At 54.7% G+C, this 17,587-nt stretch overlaps 1 protein-coding gene across 11 annotated transcripts in view; it reads left to right on the plus strand.

The window, feature by feature from the left end:
- Window positions 1–17,587, plus strand: part of TJP1 (tight junction protein 1) — a 162,373-nt gene that overhangs the window by 254 nt on the left and 144,532 nt on the right. For all 11 annotated transcript variants that reach the window (XM_055141310.1, XM_055141312.1, XM_055141308.1 and 8 more), the window contains exon 2: window positions 10,460–10,592. In XM_055141310.1, coding sequence (XP_054997285.1) covers window positions 10,460–10,592 — 133 coding nt within the window. The remainder of the gene's footprint in view (window positions 1–10,459; window positions 10,593–17,587) is intronic.

The following is a 17,587-nucleotide window of genomic DNA, read 5'->3' on the forward strand; positions in this document are numbered from 1 at the left end:
GCGCGGGGAGGCCGCGGGCGCGCGCGGGAGCGCACGGGGCGCGGGGGGCGCACGGGGTGCGCGGGGAGACCGTGGGGCGCGGGGTGTGCACGGGGCGCCGGGGGCGCGGGGTTGCACTGGGCGCGCGGGGGGCGCGGGGAGGCCGCAGGGGGTGCACGGGGCACGGGGTTGCATGGGGCGCGGGGGGTGCACGGGGCACGGGGTTGCACGGGGCGCGCTGGGAGGCCGCGGGGGGTGCATCGGGTTCGGGGTTGCACGGGGCGCGCGAGGGGCGCGGGGAGGCCGCGGGTCGCGCGAGGAGGCCGCGGAGGCCCGGCCTGGGGCGTGCCGCAGCCATTTCGGGGATGCCCGGGCCGAGCGCCCCGCGCGCCTCCCGCGCTGCCCGCCTCGCTGGGCCCCGACCCCGGACTCGCCCTTTGCCCCGTGCGCGCGCTGGAGGCGCCGGGCCCGGCGCGCACCACGTCTCGGGGTGTCTGCTGCGCCGGGGGTCCGGGAAGCGGGTGGGCTGGAGGCGCAGGTGCGACGCTCCCTGTGCGACGGGCCCGGCCTGTGCGCCCCCCTCCCCAGACCTGCAAACTTAACTGCTCGCCCCCCCATCCCCCGCACCACCCGGGAACTTAGCAAGACCCAGCGCGCTGCGTGCGGGCACGGCGGGGTCGCGTTGGATTTTGCGGGCATTTGAAATATGTGGGATGGAACCCATGGCCGAGGCATGCTTGAGACTAGGATACGAAGATTATTCCCAAATAATCAAGGAAGAAGAATTGGGCGGGGGGGGGGAGGCTAGGAAGGAAGGGGTGGGTCTGCGGGGGTGGGGAAGGGAAAATCTTGGGACTTTCTTGGTATTCCGGGATTGAATTCTGGAGTGAGTGGTCCCCTGTGGTCCCGCGCGTTCCAGCAGCGTCTTGGGGCACTGAGGCGGTTGTCAGGCATTTTAAGAAAAGTGAATTCTAGTCTCTAAGACAGGCTGAAAGGACGGAGCAGCCAAGTGGGAACAAACAAAGGAAAATACATTAATAGTGGAGAAATGGGGAGTTAAGACAGAGCCCCTCCATCCCCCAGATGAAGAGGGATAAAGTCAAAGGAAGGGGAGGTGGAGTTGGCATTTCAGCCGTGGCCTCTTCTGCTCCTTCGTGAAATGAGCGCCAGGGAGCTCAGCGGCCAGATGGGCTGAAATAATGAAGTCCCCAAGCTGGACCTGGCACTTGCAAGTAGCAGTTCCTTCCTCCCCACCCTGCCCCCATTTGCTTAAAAATGAGAACAAGGCCGGGCTGGAGAGAGAGTACAGAGGGGAGGGCACTTGCCTTGCACGGGAGTGTATTAGGTTTGATCCTTGGCATCCATAGGGTCCCCGAACATGGTCAGGAGTGATCCCTGAGTTGAGTCAGAAGTAATCCCTGAGCATCACCGAGTGTGGCTCTACACCAGAAGATAAAAGTGAATAAAATGGGAGATCTTTAAATTTGATGAGGAGCAAGTGACTCGTCCGGTCCAGTTAGGAGCTGGACTTGGGAGCGGATTCTTTCAGATGGAGGAGGCAAAGGTCCTTATCAGGTGTCAGGCGCATCAGAGAAGGGTTTTTCAGATAAGATACAGGGGTCTGGGCTGCAGAGATGGTACAGGGGTTAAGGCTCTTGCCTTGTGGGCAGCAGACCCTGGTTTGGTCCCCAGCACTGCCTGGGCTCCTAAGTATTGTTTTTTTTTTTTTTTTTTTTTTGCTTTTTGGGTCATACCCAGCGATGCTCAGGGGTTACTCCTAGCTTTGCACTCAGGAATTGCTCCTGGCAGTGCTTGGGGGACCATATGGAATGCCGGGGATCGAACCCGGGTCGGCCGTGTGCAAGGCAAACGCCCTACCCGCTGTGCTATCGCTCCGGCCCCCTAAGTATTGTTGAGAGTGGCCCTTGAGCTATGGCCTCCAGACCACTAAACATATGTAGACAATAGAAATAAAATATAAATATATATACATATATTGCTTTTTGGGTCACACCCGGCGATGCACAGGGGTTACTCCTGGCTCTGCACTCAGGAATTACTCCTGGCAGTGCTCAGGGGACCATATGGGATGCTGGGAATCAAACCCGGGTCGGCCTCGTGCAAGACAAACTCCCTACCCATACCCACTGTACTATCGCTCCAACCCCATAAACATATATTTTTATATATTTTTAAATCTATATATTAAGAGGTCAGCACCAAAAGTCTTTTTGTTTGTTTTGGGGGCACACCTGGCAGTGCCCAGGTCTTCCTCCTGGCTCTGTGCTCAGGGATCACTCCTGGTGGGGCTCGGACACCTTTTGGGGTCCTGGGAATCAAACCTGGGTTGGCCACATGCAAGGCAAGTGCCCAGCCCACTTTACTGTCGCTCAGGCCTCCAGCACCAAGAGTCTTATGCCCTCTTTTCTTTTCTTTTTCTTTTTTTCTTTTTGGGTCACACCTGGCAGTGTGGGCTTACTCTTGTTTCTTGATTCATCATCAAGAATCGCTCCTGGTGAGGCTCAGAGGACTAAATGTGGTGCTGGGAATTGAGCCTGGAGCCTGCCATGTGGAAGGCAAGTGCCCTACCCAATGTACTATCTCTCTGGCCCCTCTACTTGTCCTTTTTCCTGAGCACTCAGCAGTATGTAACACTCCATAACACACTGAATTTTTAGGTCTAGCCCCTTACCCCCCACCTAGAGTGTCAGTTGCATGAGGGCGGGACTTTTGCACATAGCTCATGACTAAGTCCTACGATGAGGGTCTGGTCCAAATAGATTCTGAAAGAGATAGTACAGGGTCTACAGCGCTTGCCTTGCATACAGCCAACCCAGGTTCTATCTCCAGCACTGCAACGGGTCCCCTGAGCACTTCCAGGAGTGAGCCTGGAACCCAGAGCTTGGAGTAATCTCTGAGCACTGCCAGGTGTGGCCCCCCCCAAGCCAAGCACCCAAACCACAAGGGTTCTCAAAAGACATGTGCTGCGTAGCTGAATTCTTCACAGTGTGAGTTGGGGAGAGGAAGTCAAGGAGTTCTGTTTTCTGGATGTTAGAATTAAAAACTAAGATGTGGGAATCCTGTTGGAGGAACTGTTTGGGAAAATTAACCCCCAGTGGGGGGGTCTATTAAAATCGGACACAGGAAATAAAAGCGGGAAGACGAAGTGACAGGACAGTGGGTAAGGCGGCTGCCTTGCATATGGCTGACCTGGGTTCAATCTCGGCATCCCACATGGTCCCCTGAGCACTGCCAGGAGTGTTCTCTGAGTGCAGAGCCAGGAGTAAGCCCTGAGTATCGCTGGGTATGGCCCCAATACCCCCCAAAAGTGGGGTCACTAAATTTTTAAAATTTGATCTTTTTAAAGTGCAGTAACTTTGATTTGAGTTATTTCACTTTATCATGAAGCCCATACCTGGCAGTGCTTGGAGGGCTGGGGCCACTCCGCGTAGCAATGCCTGGTAGATAACCTGATGGGTAAACAGTTGTGTCAGGGATCAAACTCAGGGCCTTGTGTCAGCAGTTGATTTTCTAGAATCACTTGGGTGAGACAGTGGAAGCCAGTGCTCCTGGAGAATTCGAGATGGGAGCCATGTTTGGGGTGGGGGGTGTTGAAGGCATGAGAGCGAAGTTCTCTCTGCAGAGCAGTAGGGGGTCCCATCTGGTCATGGGCCAGATGGGCAGGGTGGACTGTGGACATGGTCCTGGCCCTCTGGGGCTTTCTACAAAGATGTAAACACTCTCCTCTCTCTCTCTCTCTCTCTCTCTCTCTCTCTCTCTCTCTCTCTCTCTCTCTCACTCTCACACTCTTATTGCTTTTTGGGACAAACCTGGCAGTGCTTAGGACTACCCTTGACTCTGGGCTCTGGGCTCAGGGATCACCCCTGGTGGGCTCAGGGGACCATATGGGACCGTATGGGGCCTGCTCGGCTGTGTGCAAGGCACGTCTCTTACTTGCTGTAGTATCTGTCCAGCCCCTCTAGCTGACGGATCCAGGATGCTCTTAGAGCAATGCCCACTGGTGCCTCATTTGGCTGGGGACCAGCAGGGCCACCCTGATGATGTTCAGGGAGTCGAGCACTTTCCAGGCCTGTTCCCTAAGCCCTGGACTCTCCCTGGCCCCTGGCCCAGCCCAGTTTCCTGGGACATGGATGTGCAGAGAGAGGGGGTGCTGTTCACCACAGCCTCCCGGCCCTGGGCTAATTCCTCACTACTCAGCCAGTGTGTGGCCCAAATAATAGTTATTCCTGTTCTGTTTCATGTGGAAGGCGAAGAATGTTTTCATCATCATTTTATTAGTGTTAAGTCTTGGGTCTTCCACTGGGCTCCTTGGAGTGTTCATGTGGGCCTGGGTCTGGAGGCAGAAAACTTTGAGGGGAAGTAGGCCTGTCTTGGGCATTTGGTCTGGCTGGGTCTGAAGGCCCTGGAAGCACCCGTCATTCATTCACGGGGAGAAGTTACCTGTAAGGTCACCTGGAATCCATCTCGGCTGCCTTTCCCTGAGCTTCTAAGCGACCAGCGCCCGGAGATACAGAATTCCCTGACAACTGTCCCTGGCCCCGGCTCTGTGCCCTGAGCCTTGCTGGGATGGCCCTGGTGGTCCCAAGCACCCCCGAGCCTGAGCAGCTCATGCAGGCCCAGTATCATGGGAAGGAGGGGGTGACCCCCGCACAGCACTGTTGGGGAGACCTCATGCCGCCAAAAAGGACTTTCCAGGGGTGCTCTGAGCTAACCTTACACTTCAGGGGGTGGGCTGCATACTTCCGGTTTTACAGTGAGGTCTATGGCCCCCAGAATTACACATCAGAGGCTGGGGTTTAAGAAAAAAATACTGGGTGCAAGGACATGACACAGGGAAAGACCTTCTAGAATGTTCTTTGTTCATGGATGCTCATGCCCTCCCCTGCATTCTTTCTTGATGTTGACACCGGGCAGTTCAGTCCTTCTTCCTGAGGACCACGGGGGCCCTTCCACTGTGACCCTGTGACCCTGCCTGGTGAGGTATCAACCAGAAGCCCGATTCCCACCAACAGAATTAGACTGGATTAGAATTAGAATTAGAATTAGAATTCAAATATATTGAATTCCCTGGGGCGGGGTGGGGGGAGGGTTGGGCACTGCAGGAGGGGCTCAGGGAACTTAGGTCATGTTGGAGATGGTTCTGGTGTCCTGATGCCAGCTGGTCTGAGCACGGGTGGTTTCGGGAGCCCATTTCCACACTGTGGTTTGGGGTTCTCTTCCTTTTGGGGGGAGGGTGCTTCTCACCTGGGTGTTCACTCCCTGTGTTTTTCCTGCCCTGCCCCTGCTGGCAGGGGGAAGGAGTATCGAGTGAGAAGGTGCTTTTGCTGGTCACTTGGTTCTGGTGGAACAACCTGGGCTTTCAGCTTCTCAGATTCTTCAGGCCCAGTTCTCTCTTCACCCGTTTCTTCCTTCACTTTAGGGGCCACCCCCTGCTGTGCCCAGGGGGCCAGTTGTGGTGATCCTCAGGGCCATCTGTGGTGCTGGGCACAGAACGCAGGGGCCAGATCCTTTATTTTTAGCACTTGCTTTTTCCTTGGAAATCAGAAGTGGGCCAGGGAGGGGAAGTTGGGACTCATTGGCCTGGAGTGAGCCATGGTCAAAAATGTCTGGGCCAGGAGGACTGGTCAGTGGTTGGAAGCTTTCCATGAATTCCTGTGTGTGTGTGGGGGGGGGTGAAGGGCATTTAGGACAGGGACCACTGTGACAATAATAGTTGGAAATGATGGCTCTGGACAAGAACTGAGTGTTGAAAGTAGGATGTACATGATAACCTTTCAGTATCTGTATTGCAAACCATAATGCCCAAAGGACAGGGGGGAGGGGGAGGAGAGAGGGGGGAGGGAGAGGGAGAGGGAGAGGGAGAGAGAGAGAGGGGAAGAGGGAGAGGGGGAGGCAGAGGGAGAGAGAGAGAGAAAGAGAGAGAGAGAGAGAGAGAGCGCCTGTCACAGAGGCAGGAAGGGGTGGGATAGGAGGGAAGCTGGGGTCATTGGCAGTGAAAAATGTACACTGGTGAAGGGACAGGTGTTGGAACATTGTATGACTGAAACCTAACCTTGAGCAACCTTGTAACTGTGTATCTCACTGTGATTCAATTAGAAAAAAAAAAAGGCTGGGAACTAGGTCCCGGGGTCATGAGCAATAACTAGCCGAGGGTCCCTGACATAGCAGGTTGGGGACTTTAGGGGCGTGGGGAGACATTTAGGGCCTCTTGGGCCACTGGCATGTTGGGTGGTGTCCCATGCAGGGACGCTGCTGTGGGGGCCAGAGAACTAACTCTATGGTGGAGGAATTTACTTTGCTCATGGCCGGCCCTGGGTTCTATGCCTAGAACTGCGTAGAGTCCCCCGCTCCCCCCCACCCCAGCACCACCAAGAGTGACCCAACCCCTCCCCATTAAAACCAGTAAAGACTTGTTGCTAAGCCAGGGGTGGGGCATGTCCAGCCAGGGGCATCTGTCCCCGGTCATGATGCAACATGCGTGTTCCTTTTTTGGCGGGTGTTCTTTTTCGTTTTCTTTTTTAAAAAATGTATATATTTTTGGGGGGCTGGAGCAATAGCACAGCGGGTAGGGTGTTTGCCTTGCACGCGGTCGACCCGGGTTCGATTCCCAGCACCCCATATGGTCCCCTGAGCACTGCCAGGAGTAATTCCTGAGTGCAGAGCCAGGAGTAACCCCTGTGCATCGCTGGGTGTGACCCAAAAAGCAAACAAAACAAAACAAAACAAAAACATGTACATATTTTTAAATTAATTTTTAATTTTTCCCCAATTTTATTTTATTTTTATAAAATTTTCACAATAATTTATTACTTTCAATATTCCAACACCATTTACACCTTCTCACCACCGTTATTTCTAACTTTCCTACCACCACCCAACCCTGCCCCCAAAGCAGGTCCTAAATAACTTATTTTGTATTGCTTGTTATGAATAATCTGTTAAAAATGAACCAAAAAAGTTTCTTTGGAGGAAAATGTATGAAGATTGCTGTATCTCACCCTGGAGCCATTGTAGATGAGATTACTAGCATGTTGTTACGTGTTGAGCCTTATGTGCTAATATTTATTTATTGGTGGAGATCAGTTTATACCTTATTGTTTTGTCTTGTTTTGTTTGCTTTTTGGGTCACACCCGGCCATGCACAGGGGTTACTCTTGGCTCTTGTGCTCAGGAATTACTCCTGGCGGCAGTTTATACCCCATCAAATGTGGTGAGCTACTCTTGGTACGTCAGTGGAGTACAGCATGGAATTTCAGGTGGCCTGGAATATGCCCAGGTGCTCCAGGAATTCCAAAATTTTAAATTGGGTGATACCACTGGAGATGACTCTGGGGCCCGGAGGCACCTAAGCAGCTTGTTGCTCTCTTCTGAGATTTATTTGTGAGTCTCTGGATCATGGTCGCTAATGAGCTTATGTAGCACCTTAGGCAGTTTGTGGACGTGATGCCAGGCTCCAGGGAAATGCGGGGAGGTCGCCCATCCCCAACTCTGTGCGAGCCTGGAGATTTCGGTCACCAAAGCCACATACCTGAGTTTTTCAGCAGATTCGTTCTCATGGATGAGGCTCATCCCGAGCCTGTGGAGATCAGCCATGAGCTGGGTGGCAACTGGGTTTGGGAGGTTTTCGGCTGCCGGGGCTCTGTTGGGACAGTGGTGGACTCACCTGACCCACTCTGGGTTGCCCTGGAAATGAGGTTCAGTCTGGCGTGGTGTCTGGAGGCATCTCTCTGGCGGATGTTCTAAATGTCCAGATGGCACTTGGCAGAAGGTGGCAGAAGTTCCCCCGCCCCGTACGTAGCCAGACTGTCTTCCCTCCCACAGGGACCTCAAGCAGAAGTTTGGTGAGTTGATAGCAGCATGATGAGATGGGATGTCAGATCAAATTTCCTTTTATTTACTTTTGGTTTGGGGGCCACATCCAGTGATGCTCAGGGCTGACTCCTGGCGCTGCACTCAGGGGTCACTCCTCACGGAGCTTAAGAGACCCTATGGGGTGCTGGGAGTTGAACCTGGTCTGCGGTGTGCCAGGCAGGAGCCCTCCCTGCTGTACTATCACTCCCTTTTATTCTTTAATGCCCTCAGTCAGGGACTGTCCACACACAGGATGAGAAGCTGGTGACCCATGATGAGGGGGGAGGTGTGGGTGATGGGGCTGGCTCCCCTCAGTTTATTTATGATTCTTCTTTTGTATTTCATTCTATCATGGGGGTTAGTATGACATTAGGGTTTTTTTTAGGGGGAGTGTGCACACCTGGTGGTGCTCAGGGGCTCCCCCATGCAGAGCCTAGACCTCAGCCCTCGGAGCATCCCCAGGGCCTGAAGTCCATAGAGTATTGGATTTAGGCTAATACATTTGCTGGTCCCTCACTGTCGTCCCATTGTTCATTGATTTGCTCGAGCGGGCACCAGTAACGTCTCCATTGTGAGACTTGTGGTTACTGTATTTGGCATATCAAATACGCCATGGGTAGCTTGCCAGGCTCTGCCGTGCAGGCGGGATACTCTCGGTAGCTTGCCGGGTTCTCTGAGAGGGACAGAGGAATCGAACCCAGGTCGGCTGCATGAAAGGCAAATGCCCTACCCGATGTACTATTGCTCCAGCCCACTGGCCCCTCATATCTGAAATTGAGAGTATAGAAATTGTCCTTGCTGTTTTTAGAATTTTGTTTTTTGGGTTTGGGAAACAGGCAAAATGGGGATGTTTTGTTCTATCTGATGCCCCCAAATTAGGAAGAGTTCCACACTGTTTGCATTCTTTCCTTCTGCTGTAATCCGACAGCAAGGCCAGACCACCAGAACCGACCAGAACAGAGGACAGGAGGAAACAGAAGTTACGGCTTTACAATCCTTGATTTGCTTTCCCTTACGTCCTCTTTTTTAGGGGGGTGGGGGGACCCACACCAGGAGATGCTCAGGGGTTACTCTTGGCTCTGTGCTCAGGAATTACTCCTGGGGGTACTGGGGGGGCATATATGATACTAGGGATCGAACCGGGGATTGGCCTCATGTAAGGAAAGAGCCCTCCCCTCTGGACTATCGCTCCAGCCTCGATGATCTTTATTTTTACTATATAAAATTCAATCAATTTTGCTTATCGTCCACTGTGTGCATTCTTCTGTAAATAACAAGAGACCGATTTTTATCCCTTTCAGACATTGTTCGATCTGTAACAAAGGAAGTGGGCCATAAAGATGGACAAGCATCCCCGTTTTTAAGCTTACCATGGACAGCTGATTTTCACAAGCCTTTCTTACGAATTTCTTTCTTGATCATCTTTGTCATTCTAGGATAGTAATTTAATATAGATAATCCTACATTCCCAGGGCACCTTACTCGAAACTGTAACCCAGAGAGTCCGAGGTCGTGCTTGGAGTAGAGGTGGCCATGCATTCCCCAGCTCCGTGGCACCCCAAAGAGAAAGCTGGTATCTTGAGTGTGTGTCCCTGCGTGAGCCTGGGGCGGTGCCAGGTGGTGTCTGTTCCTCTTATGGCCCATCCCCGAGGATGCTCTGGAAGCCAGGTGGATTCTCAACTCTTCTTGTTGAGTTTGCTGGGTCAGGTGGCCCTGTTAATTTCAGGTCAGTTTCATGCTGCCCAACAGGGTCTGGACAGACCTGTCCCCTGGAAAACAGGCGAGAGCGAGGCTAACTCCCCCACCCCCACACTCCGATTTCAGTGAATCCAAAAGTTGGATTATCAGTTCTCTATTAAGAGCTGTTTCTGAACCATTGCGTGGCTAAGAAGGACTTGGAAAGTGGTTATGTGGCCAGCTGCAGCTGCTCTTACCCTTGGCTGAAGCCCAGAAATGAGGACTTTTTTTTTTTTTTGGAGGGAAGGCACCTGCCAGTGCTCAGGGCTAGCTCCTGGCTCTCAGGGATCACTCCTGGCATGACTCAGGGGACCCTGTGGATGCCGGGTGTGGAACCCAGATCAGTCACGTGCAAGGCCAGCATCCTATTGATCTGGCCCCAGAATTGAGGACATTTTGGGACCGAAGCAATAGTACAGCAGGGAGGGTATTTGCCTGGCACACTGTTGACCCAGGTTCAATCCCCAGCATCCCATAGGGTCCCCTGAGCATTACAAGGAGTGATTCCCGAGTCAGAGCCAGGAGTAACCCTTGAGCATTGCTGGGTGTGATCAAAAAGTTAAAAAAAAAACCCATAGAGGATATTTTAGGAATAATGGCTTTCTTTTTTCTTTTTCATTTTTGGGTCATATCCAGCGATGCTCAGGGCTTACTCCTGGCTTGGCACTCAGGAATGACTCCTGGAAGAGAACTGGGGACTCCATAGGGTGCCGGGGATCAAACCCTGGTCGGCCGAGGGCCAGGCAAACGCCCTCTCTGCTGTCCTAAGCCCCGGCCCCAGGAATAATGGCATTTCTCAAGCTGTCTTTCATGGATGCTCACAGGACACTGCTCCCCAGACACCACTTGACAATTTCCTCTCCCTTTCTAGGGTCACGCCATCCTCTGAAAATCCTCATGGTGCTACTTCTGGTGTGAGCCAGGGCAAACCCTCCTTACGACGCATTAAAGGGCGCTTACACCGGAGCAAGAGCCTGGATAGTATCGACTTCTGTGAACTCACGGTAAGCCGCGCGCTCCATGCCTGCCCGGTGCTGTTGGGGTTTTCCTGTTCCTCTGAGACTGAACAGAGCGTTCCTTCTTTCGTCATCGCTGGGCAGATGCAGCAGACTTGTTTGAGGGCAGAGAAGGAGCATCTCTTTTTGGTCAGAGCTCATTTCTCCCATGGGTGCCTACCAGCACAGTTTCTTTTTCTTTTCTCTCTTTTAAAAAAATCTATATTTGGGGGCCATACCTGGTAATGCTCAGGGCTGACTCCTGGCTCTGCACTCAGGAATGACTCCTGGAGGTGCTGGGGGGACTCAAATGGGCTTCTGGGATCAAACCCGCCTTGGCTGTCTGCAAGGACAGAGCCCTCCCCGCTGTACTATCACTCCAGCCGCTAAAAGAATGTTTTCTTCCCAGTCTCTGCGTGAGCTATTTCTAATAGACGGTTCAGAATGTGGGTCAAAAAACCAAGATAAAGAAATGTGGCCTAAACTCCACAACCAAAAGCAAATGAGTGGCAGTGGGTGGGGTATAATAACGTGGTGTGTGCCAAGTTGCCAAGGGCGCCTCTTCGTACTTCCTGTCCCTGAGGGGATACGTGTCATTTTGTGGGGCTGCTAGACTCACAGTGGTGATGCTTGGCAGTGTTTGCAAATGTAGATCGTAATGGTGTACACTTGAGACTGATAATGCAGCCCTCTGTCAGTTATTTCTCAGTTAGAAGACTGATGTTCAGTATAGGATTAATGCCAATATCTTAGAACATCTGCCCAAATCCACATATTTTTTCCCCTGATGGGAAGCAGGATTCATTGGGAGTGGAAATGACTCTGACGCTCTCAGGAATTTGGCACCGGCAAGGGTCCTTAACCTGGGGTGTGTGTGAGTCCACATCCATCTCATTTCAGTCGCTGTCAGCCTGTGACTTCAGGCTCATCAGCACTGACTGTGGTCAAGGAGGTGGGTTCTCCTGGTGCCAGAGAACTTGAGCATGGCCTGGCACAGCGCCTCCAGCCATACCTGTTCTGAAGCGGGGGCTGATGTGCCACGTGGTCCCCGGCCACTAGAGCTTGTGACTTTTCACAGCTATTGGGGGCAGGGAGGATGGTCCACTGCAAAGATTTGTTTCCAAGGTTGCTCAGGGGTCTCTGGATAGGCCACAGGAAACAATCCCCCATGTCGATGTGAGTAGAGCCCTGAGTATGTGAGGACCCCCGCACCCAGCTTCCTGGTAGACCAGGAAGGGGTGTAGCTCACGTCTCCTTGGAAGACCCTCACCCTGGTGGCAATGTTGCATCTTTTGATTTAGAGTGATTCGTGTTCTCAATGACATTTTTCCCAGCCACTGGGACGTGGTCCATGAGCATGAGGCCCATTTGTTTGTGTTTTGGAAGGAATACTGCTCCCTTCCCTGGTCTTTCTGATCAATTGTATTGACCTTGCCTAGAAGAGAGACTTTGATGGCCACAATGAAATTCTTGAATTTTCTTTATGCTGAGGTTTTGTGACAGGACTCAGTCACCAGTGGTTTTTTTTTTTTTTTTTTGCTTTTTTTGGGTCACACCCAGCAATGCACAGGGGTTATTCCTGCTCTGCACTCAGGAATTACCCCTGGCGGTGCTCAGGGGACCATATGGGATGTTGGGAATCGAACCTGGGTCGGTCACATGCAGGGCAAACGCCCTACCCGCTGTGCTATCACTCCAGCTCCCAGGCACCAGTGTTTTGATGTCTTATTTTCTCCCCTTTGCGTGCTGAAACTCTGAATTTGGCCGGTCCTATTGATGGTTGCAGTTGCAAGGTTGTATAACATTAAACCAAAGGCGCTGGAGGCTGCAGCTTCTGTAACTTTTACCTACAATGGCTGAAAACAAAAATTCGGGAGATGGGGAGAGTCTGTATTTTTCACTTTTTATGTTCTCCATTTTAGCAATAATTTTTACAGAAGTGATGTCGCTCAGTTATTGGACTTAAAAGTACACCCGGGGCCTGGACAGACTGTACGGAGAGGAAAAGCTGGCAGAGGATCTGTTTACTGTACTGAATAGGATTTAAAATTGACCGTAGCTCCGTCCTGATCTGTTCTGTGACGGCTGATCCGATAGAAGTGATTACGCCATCCCAGCAAGGAGAAAGCCCGGTGCGTGGTCGGGCACATTCCTCGCATGCCCCAATCCCGAGTTTGCTCCCAGGCTCCCATCTCTGTACCCCAGATCTGCTCCTGAGGACCCCAACATCGAACTCCCTGAGTGTGGTCAGAATCTGCTGAATCGATTCCGTTCTTTATTCTTCTTTGTTTGGGGACTGAACCTGGCAGTGCTCAGCCCTTATTCCTGGTTTTGCACCCCGGGATCACTCCTGATGGTGCTGGGGGACCATATGGGGTGCCAGAGGGTGCCGGCAGGGGGGGCGGTGGTGTTGATGTCGAAGAAGCTGGTGGGGGTGGTGTTGGCAGTGGGGTGCTGGTGTTGGTGTTAGATTTGCTAGTGGTGGTGTTGGCAGTGGGGTGTGGTGTTGGATTTATGGGTGTTGGAGGTGGTTGTGGTGGTCGCCTCTGCTCCCTGAGACCCGGGTCAGCAGCTGCAGAGTGCACAGAGCTGCAACACACAGCCTGGGTGCGCAGGCACTGCCGTGGCTGTGCCATGTCCTGGCAAAGCCCCCCCCCCCCCCAGCTATGTGTGAGCCTGTCCGCTGTGCCCGTGAGCCCTGGGGCACATGGATGAGCAGCACAGACACCCGTGCTGAGCACCGCAGCCGAATCACGTGATCTCCACCTGTGTGCGCTCTGCAGCCCTGGTGTGGGCGCCACAGCAGACGTGCCACCTGGACAAGCTCTGCAGGCGACTGCGTGGGTATCACAGCCAGGCATGGGCAGCCCTGGCCAGGCCACAGCGGCAGTTCTGGGCGTGTGAGTGGTCCCGGTGTGGAGATGGTCATATTGGGGTGGGGGCGGTGCTGTTGGTCGGAGAGTGAAGGTGCTGGTAGGGGGCGCCTGGCGGCGGTGGTGGTGTTGATGATTTTAACGCTGAAGAGCTGATGCTGACGTTAGTGGGGCTGGAAGTGTGGTCGAGGTGGCGGTGGTGCTGGTGGTCAGATCGGTGGGTGGTTTGGGCGTGGGGCGTTGGTGGAAATGGGAAGGTGAGGATCCTGCCGCTGGGGATGGTCGTGGAGCTGGTGGAGCTGGAGGTGGGGATGGTGACGGTGAGTTTGGTGCTGAGATGGTGCTGTGGCGTGCCGGAGATGGAGCCAGCATTGGTGGAGCCGGAAGTCATAGAGGGGAGGTAAGGATGGTTGTGGTCATGAGGGAGTGTGGAGGTGGTGGGTGGGGGGAGTAGAGGTATTGGGGGGATAGTGGCATTGGGAGGTGGTGCTGCGGTAGAGATAGGGATGTTGGTGGTGGCATGGGGGTCACTGGAGACGGGGGGGGTTACTGTGGGTCTCAGGGTGCTGGTGGTGAAGGTGGTGGCAGGTGCTGGCGATGTTGGAGGCGTCTGTCCTGACCCTCTCCCGGGCAGTGCCAGCCTCCGTCTGTAACAGATTCAGGGGATGTGTTTGTATAGTTTGGGAAACAATCCAAGCAGTGCTTGGGAGTCTGGGTGCTTGGCTGGGACCCTCCAGCGCTGCCCACCCCCCACCCCACCCCCCCCTGCCGCCCGCCGCCAGCAGCACAGAGGCCCCGAGGCACCTGGGACGGAGCTCGGGGTCTCGCTCTGCTGCCCTTCTCGCTCCCTCCTGGCCCCTGCGGCTGGTCTCACAGCCCAGACTCGGGCCTCTCGGGCCTCTGCCGGCCCCGGCTCCCTCCGGCTCTTCCCACGTGCTCGCCGGGCCCTTTGCTGCCTCTGCTCTTCGGGACGTGGCTTCTGAGAGCGGAAGAGCGGGTCCAGGCCCCATGGAGATGCAGCCTCCCACCTCCACCGGCGTCTGCAGCGGCACCGGGCGCAGGGCCTGGCTTGGCTTCTCCCTCGGGCAGAGACTCCCTTCTCGAGGGCCGGGCTGGAGGGTGCTCCCTCCGCTCCTCGCCCAGATGCCCTTCCCTCGGCTGTTCTCTGTGCAGGTCAGGCTGTGCGCCCAGAGCCAGCCTGTGTGGGCTCTTGTGAGGGCCAGCACGGGGCCCTCTGCCCTCACCTCTGCCTCGCACGCCCCCACTGAGAGCCGCCTCGAGAACTGCACCTGGGCAGCCCGGCCCTGTGCTGTGTCCTGCAGCTAGGACATTAGGGGTCCGGGGGAAGATGAAGCCTCCCCCATTATGTTGGGTCTGTGTCGGTTGTGGGGGGTCTCGGAGCTCTGCAGAGATGGGCTGCGGGGCGGGGTGGCGGGGCACAGACCTCTGACTTAATCCCCCCGCCCCCAGTGGGATCCTCTTATGGGGGTGGGGAGGGACCCGCCGACAGTGCTCGGGGAACCATGTCGTGCTGGGGTTTGGACCTGGGGTTCCTCCATGCAACATTTCACTCCAGCCCTTGGAGTCCTCATCCTGCCCGTCACCTGCGTCTTTTATTTCCCCCAGGATGGCTGGCCCAGTCTCAGGGCAGCTCAGCGGCCACACGGGGGCAGCACCATCCAGCCCGTGCTCTGGGCGGCCTGGCCGGGCTGTGGCCTGGGGCTTCCTCTTCCTCTTGACTGCCGCCTGTCCCGACCCACGAACTTGGAAATGAACGTCTTTCCAGCAGGAAGTCATCGGAGTCACTGGACTTTCTGGAAGGGATTGCTGTTGAGCTCTCTTTGAGCACCCCCAGTTTCCTGGGGGGTGATTTATGTGCCAGGAGCTGTGACTTCCCGGGGGGACCATGTAGTGGCGGGGATCCAATCCAGGCCCTTGCGTGCCTTTGCTCTGGCTATCTGAGCCGTGCCTCGACCCCTGTGCTGTTTGGGGGTCACACCCAATGGTGCTCAGGGGGCTATTCCTGACTTGGTGCCTGGGGAGACATGCAGTGCTGGAGACGGGGTGTGGGGGTCCCGCAAGTGAAGCCTGCGCTGCCCCCTCTCCCTGGCACCCATCTCCCTGGCCCCTTCTCCCCAGCCCCCTCTCTCCCAGTACCTCTCTTTTATTCTTTGGGATGGAAAATGAAGGCGTTTTGTAAGGAGTACAGGGCTGCCAGAAAGAAGTCAAGCTTTGGTTGGCTTTTGCTTCTAAACTAGCTTTATGTCAGACTGATTCTCTGTAGACCCAGACCCCAACAAGTGATTTTAGGTTTTGAGCTTTTGTGTGTTTGTTTTTGTTTGGGGGCCACATCAGCGGTACTCAGGGCTCTGCACTCAGGAATCACTCCTGGCAGAGCTTGGGGAGCCCTGTGGGATGGCGGGGATCGAACTTGGGTCAGCTGCATGCAAGGCAAATGCCCTCCCTTTCTCCCTTTTCTTTTGTGTATTGAAGATTCGTAAGGAGTAAAGAATAAGAATCCCAGAGCAGCTTTTCAGAGAACCTAGGTGCTAGTAAATCTGGTGGTTTACTTTGTGTTTCCACGTTGTTATGTTAGATAGATATTTTTTTCTTTATTTTGGAGCCATACCTGGCGGTGCTCAGAGCTTACTCCTGACTCAGTGCTTAGGCCTCACTCCTGGTGGCCCGGGGATCCTATGGGGTCCCAGGGATTGAATCTAGGTTGGCTGCATGGCGACAAGTGCCCTGGCTGCTGTCCTATCACTTCAGCCCCACAGGGCCCTACTTTAACTCTTCTGGAAGCGAAAATGGTTTTTTAGGAAGGGAGAGAGATTTCCCCTGGTACTTTCTCATAGCTAGGGATACGTGTGTATGTGTGTATGTGTGTGTGTGTGTGTGTGTGTGTGTGTGCGTGCCCCTTGTGTGCTGCATAGGTATATATGTTGGTTTGGGGGTGACTCCAGGTGATTCTTGGGGGTTGCTTCTGACATTGCTCAAGGGACCAGGTGGTGCCCAGGATTGAACCCTCATGTAAACCCCGCCCCCCCTGCCCTTTGGACCATCTCCCATGCCTCTAATTTTTAAACACTGTGGTGGGGTGGGGGCTCCCATCAGTGCCCAGAGAAGCTGGGCTCCACTTGGCCTGCCAGGCCAGATGGTTTCGTGCTTAGCCCTGGCTGTGCTGGGGCCGGGAAGGCCGCCCCGTCAGTGTTGGGGATCCAACCCGAGGCCTTGCGTGTGCCAGGGACGTGCCCCCGCCTTGGCGCTGTCTCCCCGACCCTGTGGTCATTCTGAGATGAAACAGAGAGCTCATTGCTGATGCTGGAAACGCCCGGAGTGCGTCCTGCGCAGAGAGAAAATGGACCACGGGAGCTGACAGATGAAAGGGGCTTAGAAGGTGCCAGAAGGGAGCTCTGGCGGCGTCCGTGTCCCTCCTCTGACCCGCACGTTCCAGATCTGTCCTGGACTCATAGTCCTCAGTTTCCCTCTGATCCTGCTGCTTTGATCTGGGCCACTTGACGCCACGCTTGCCATACGGGTGTGTTTGACGCCCTCGATGGTGGCAGCGATCTCAGACACCAACCCAGCGATCGGCAGCCTCGGCCCCGAGTCCAGCGAGAAGCCTTCAGCGGCTTCGCCTGCTCGGGGGCTGCGCATCAGCCTTCGCCTGCATCCCGGTGGCATCCGAGGTCAGAAAGCATCGGGAGTGGGAGGGGGCCCGTGCTGCTCTCCGGGCCAACCCCAAGAAGGCCGTGTTTGCTTTAAACATTCCTGACTCAGGCGGTTCGGGCCCATTCAAAGGCATCATTAGCGAGAGGCTCGCTTCTCCGGTCCTGCGGGTGGGTGGCCACGAGATGGTCCATTGGAGCCTTTTAGCCGGGCGTCCCTCTGGGCGGGGCGGAAGGGCTGGGCAGGGCTGGGGGTGACGCCCCGGCCTCGGCAACTCTGTCATGGGGAGTGATCTTCAGGCCTTCCCTTGGGCACCCCTGAGCGTCTGATCCCTGGTTTGACCCTGTGTTGACCTTGAGTCCTGCGTCTTCCATCCTACCCATGGCAGCCATAGGCCCACATGCTGCCGTGACCAGGCACGGGGCATCCGTGTCACCTTCTCTCTGGGAACTCAGAGCGCCT

Source organism: Sorex araneus, chromosome 6 (genome assembly GCF_027595985.1).
Source record: "Sorex araneus isolate mSorAra2 chromosome 6, mSorAra2.pri, whole genome shotgun sequence".
Classification (NCBI taxonomy): domain Eukaryota; kingdom Metazoa; phylum Chordata; class Mammalia; order Eulipotyphla; family Soricidae; genus Sorex; species Sorex araneus.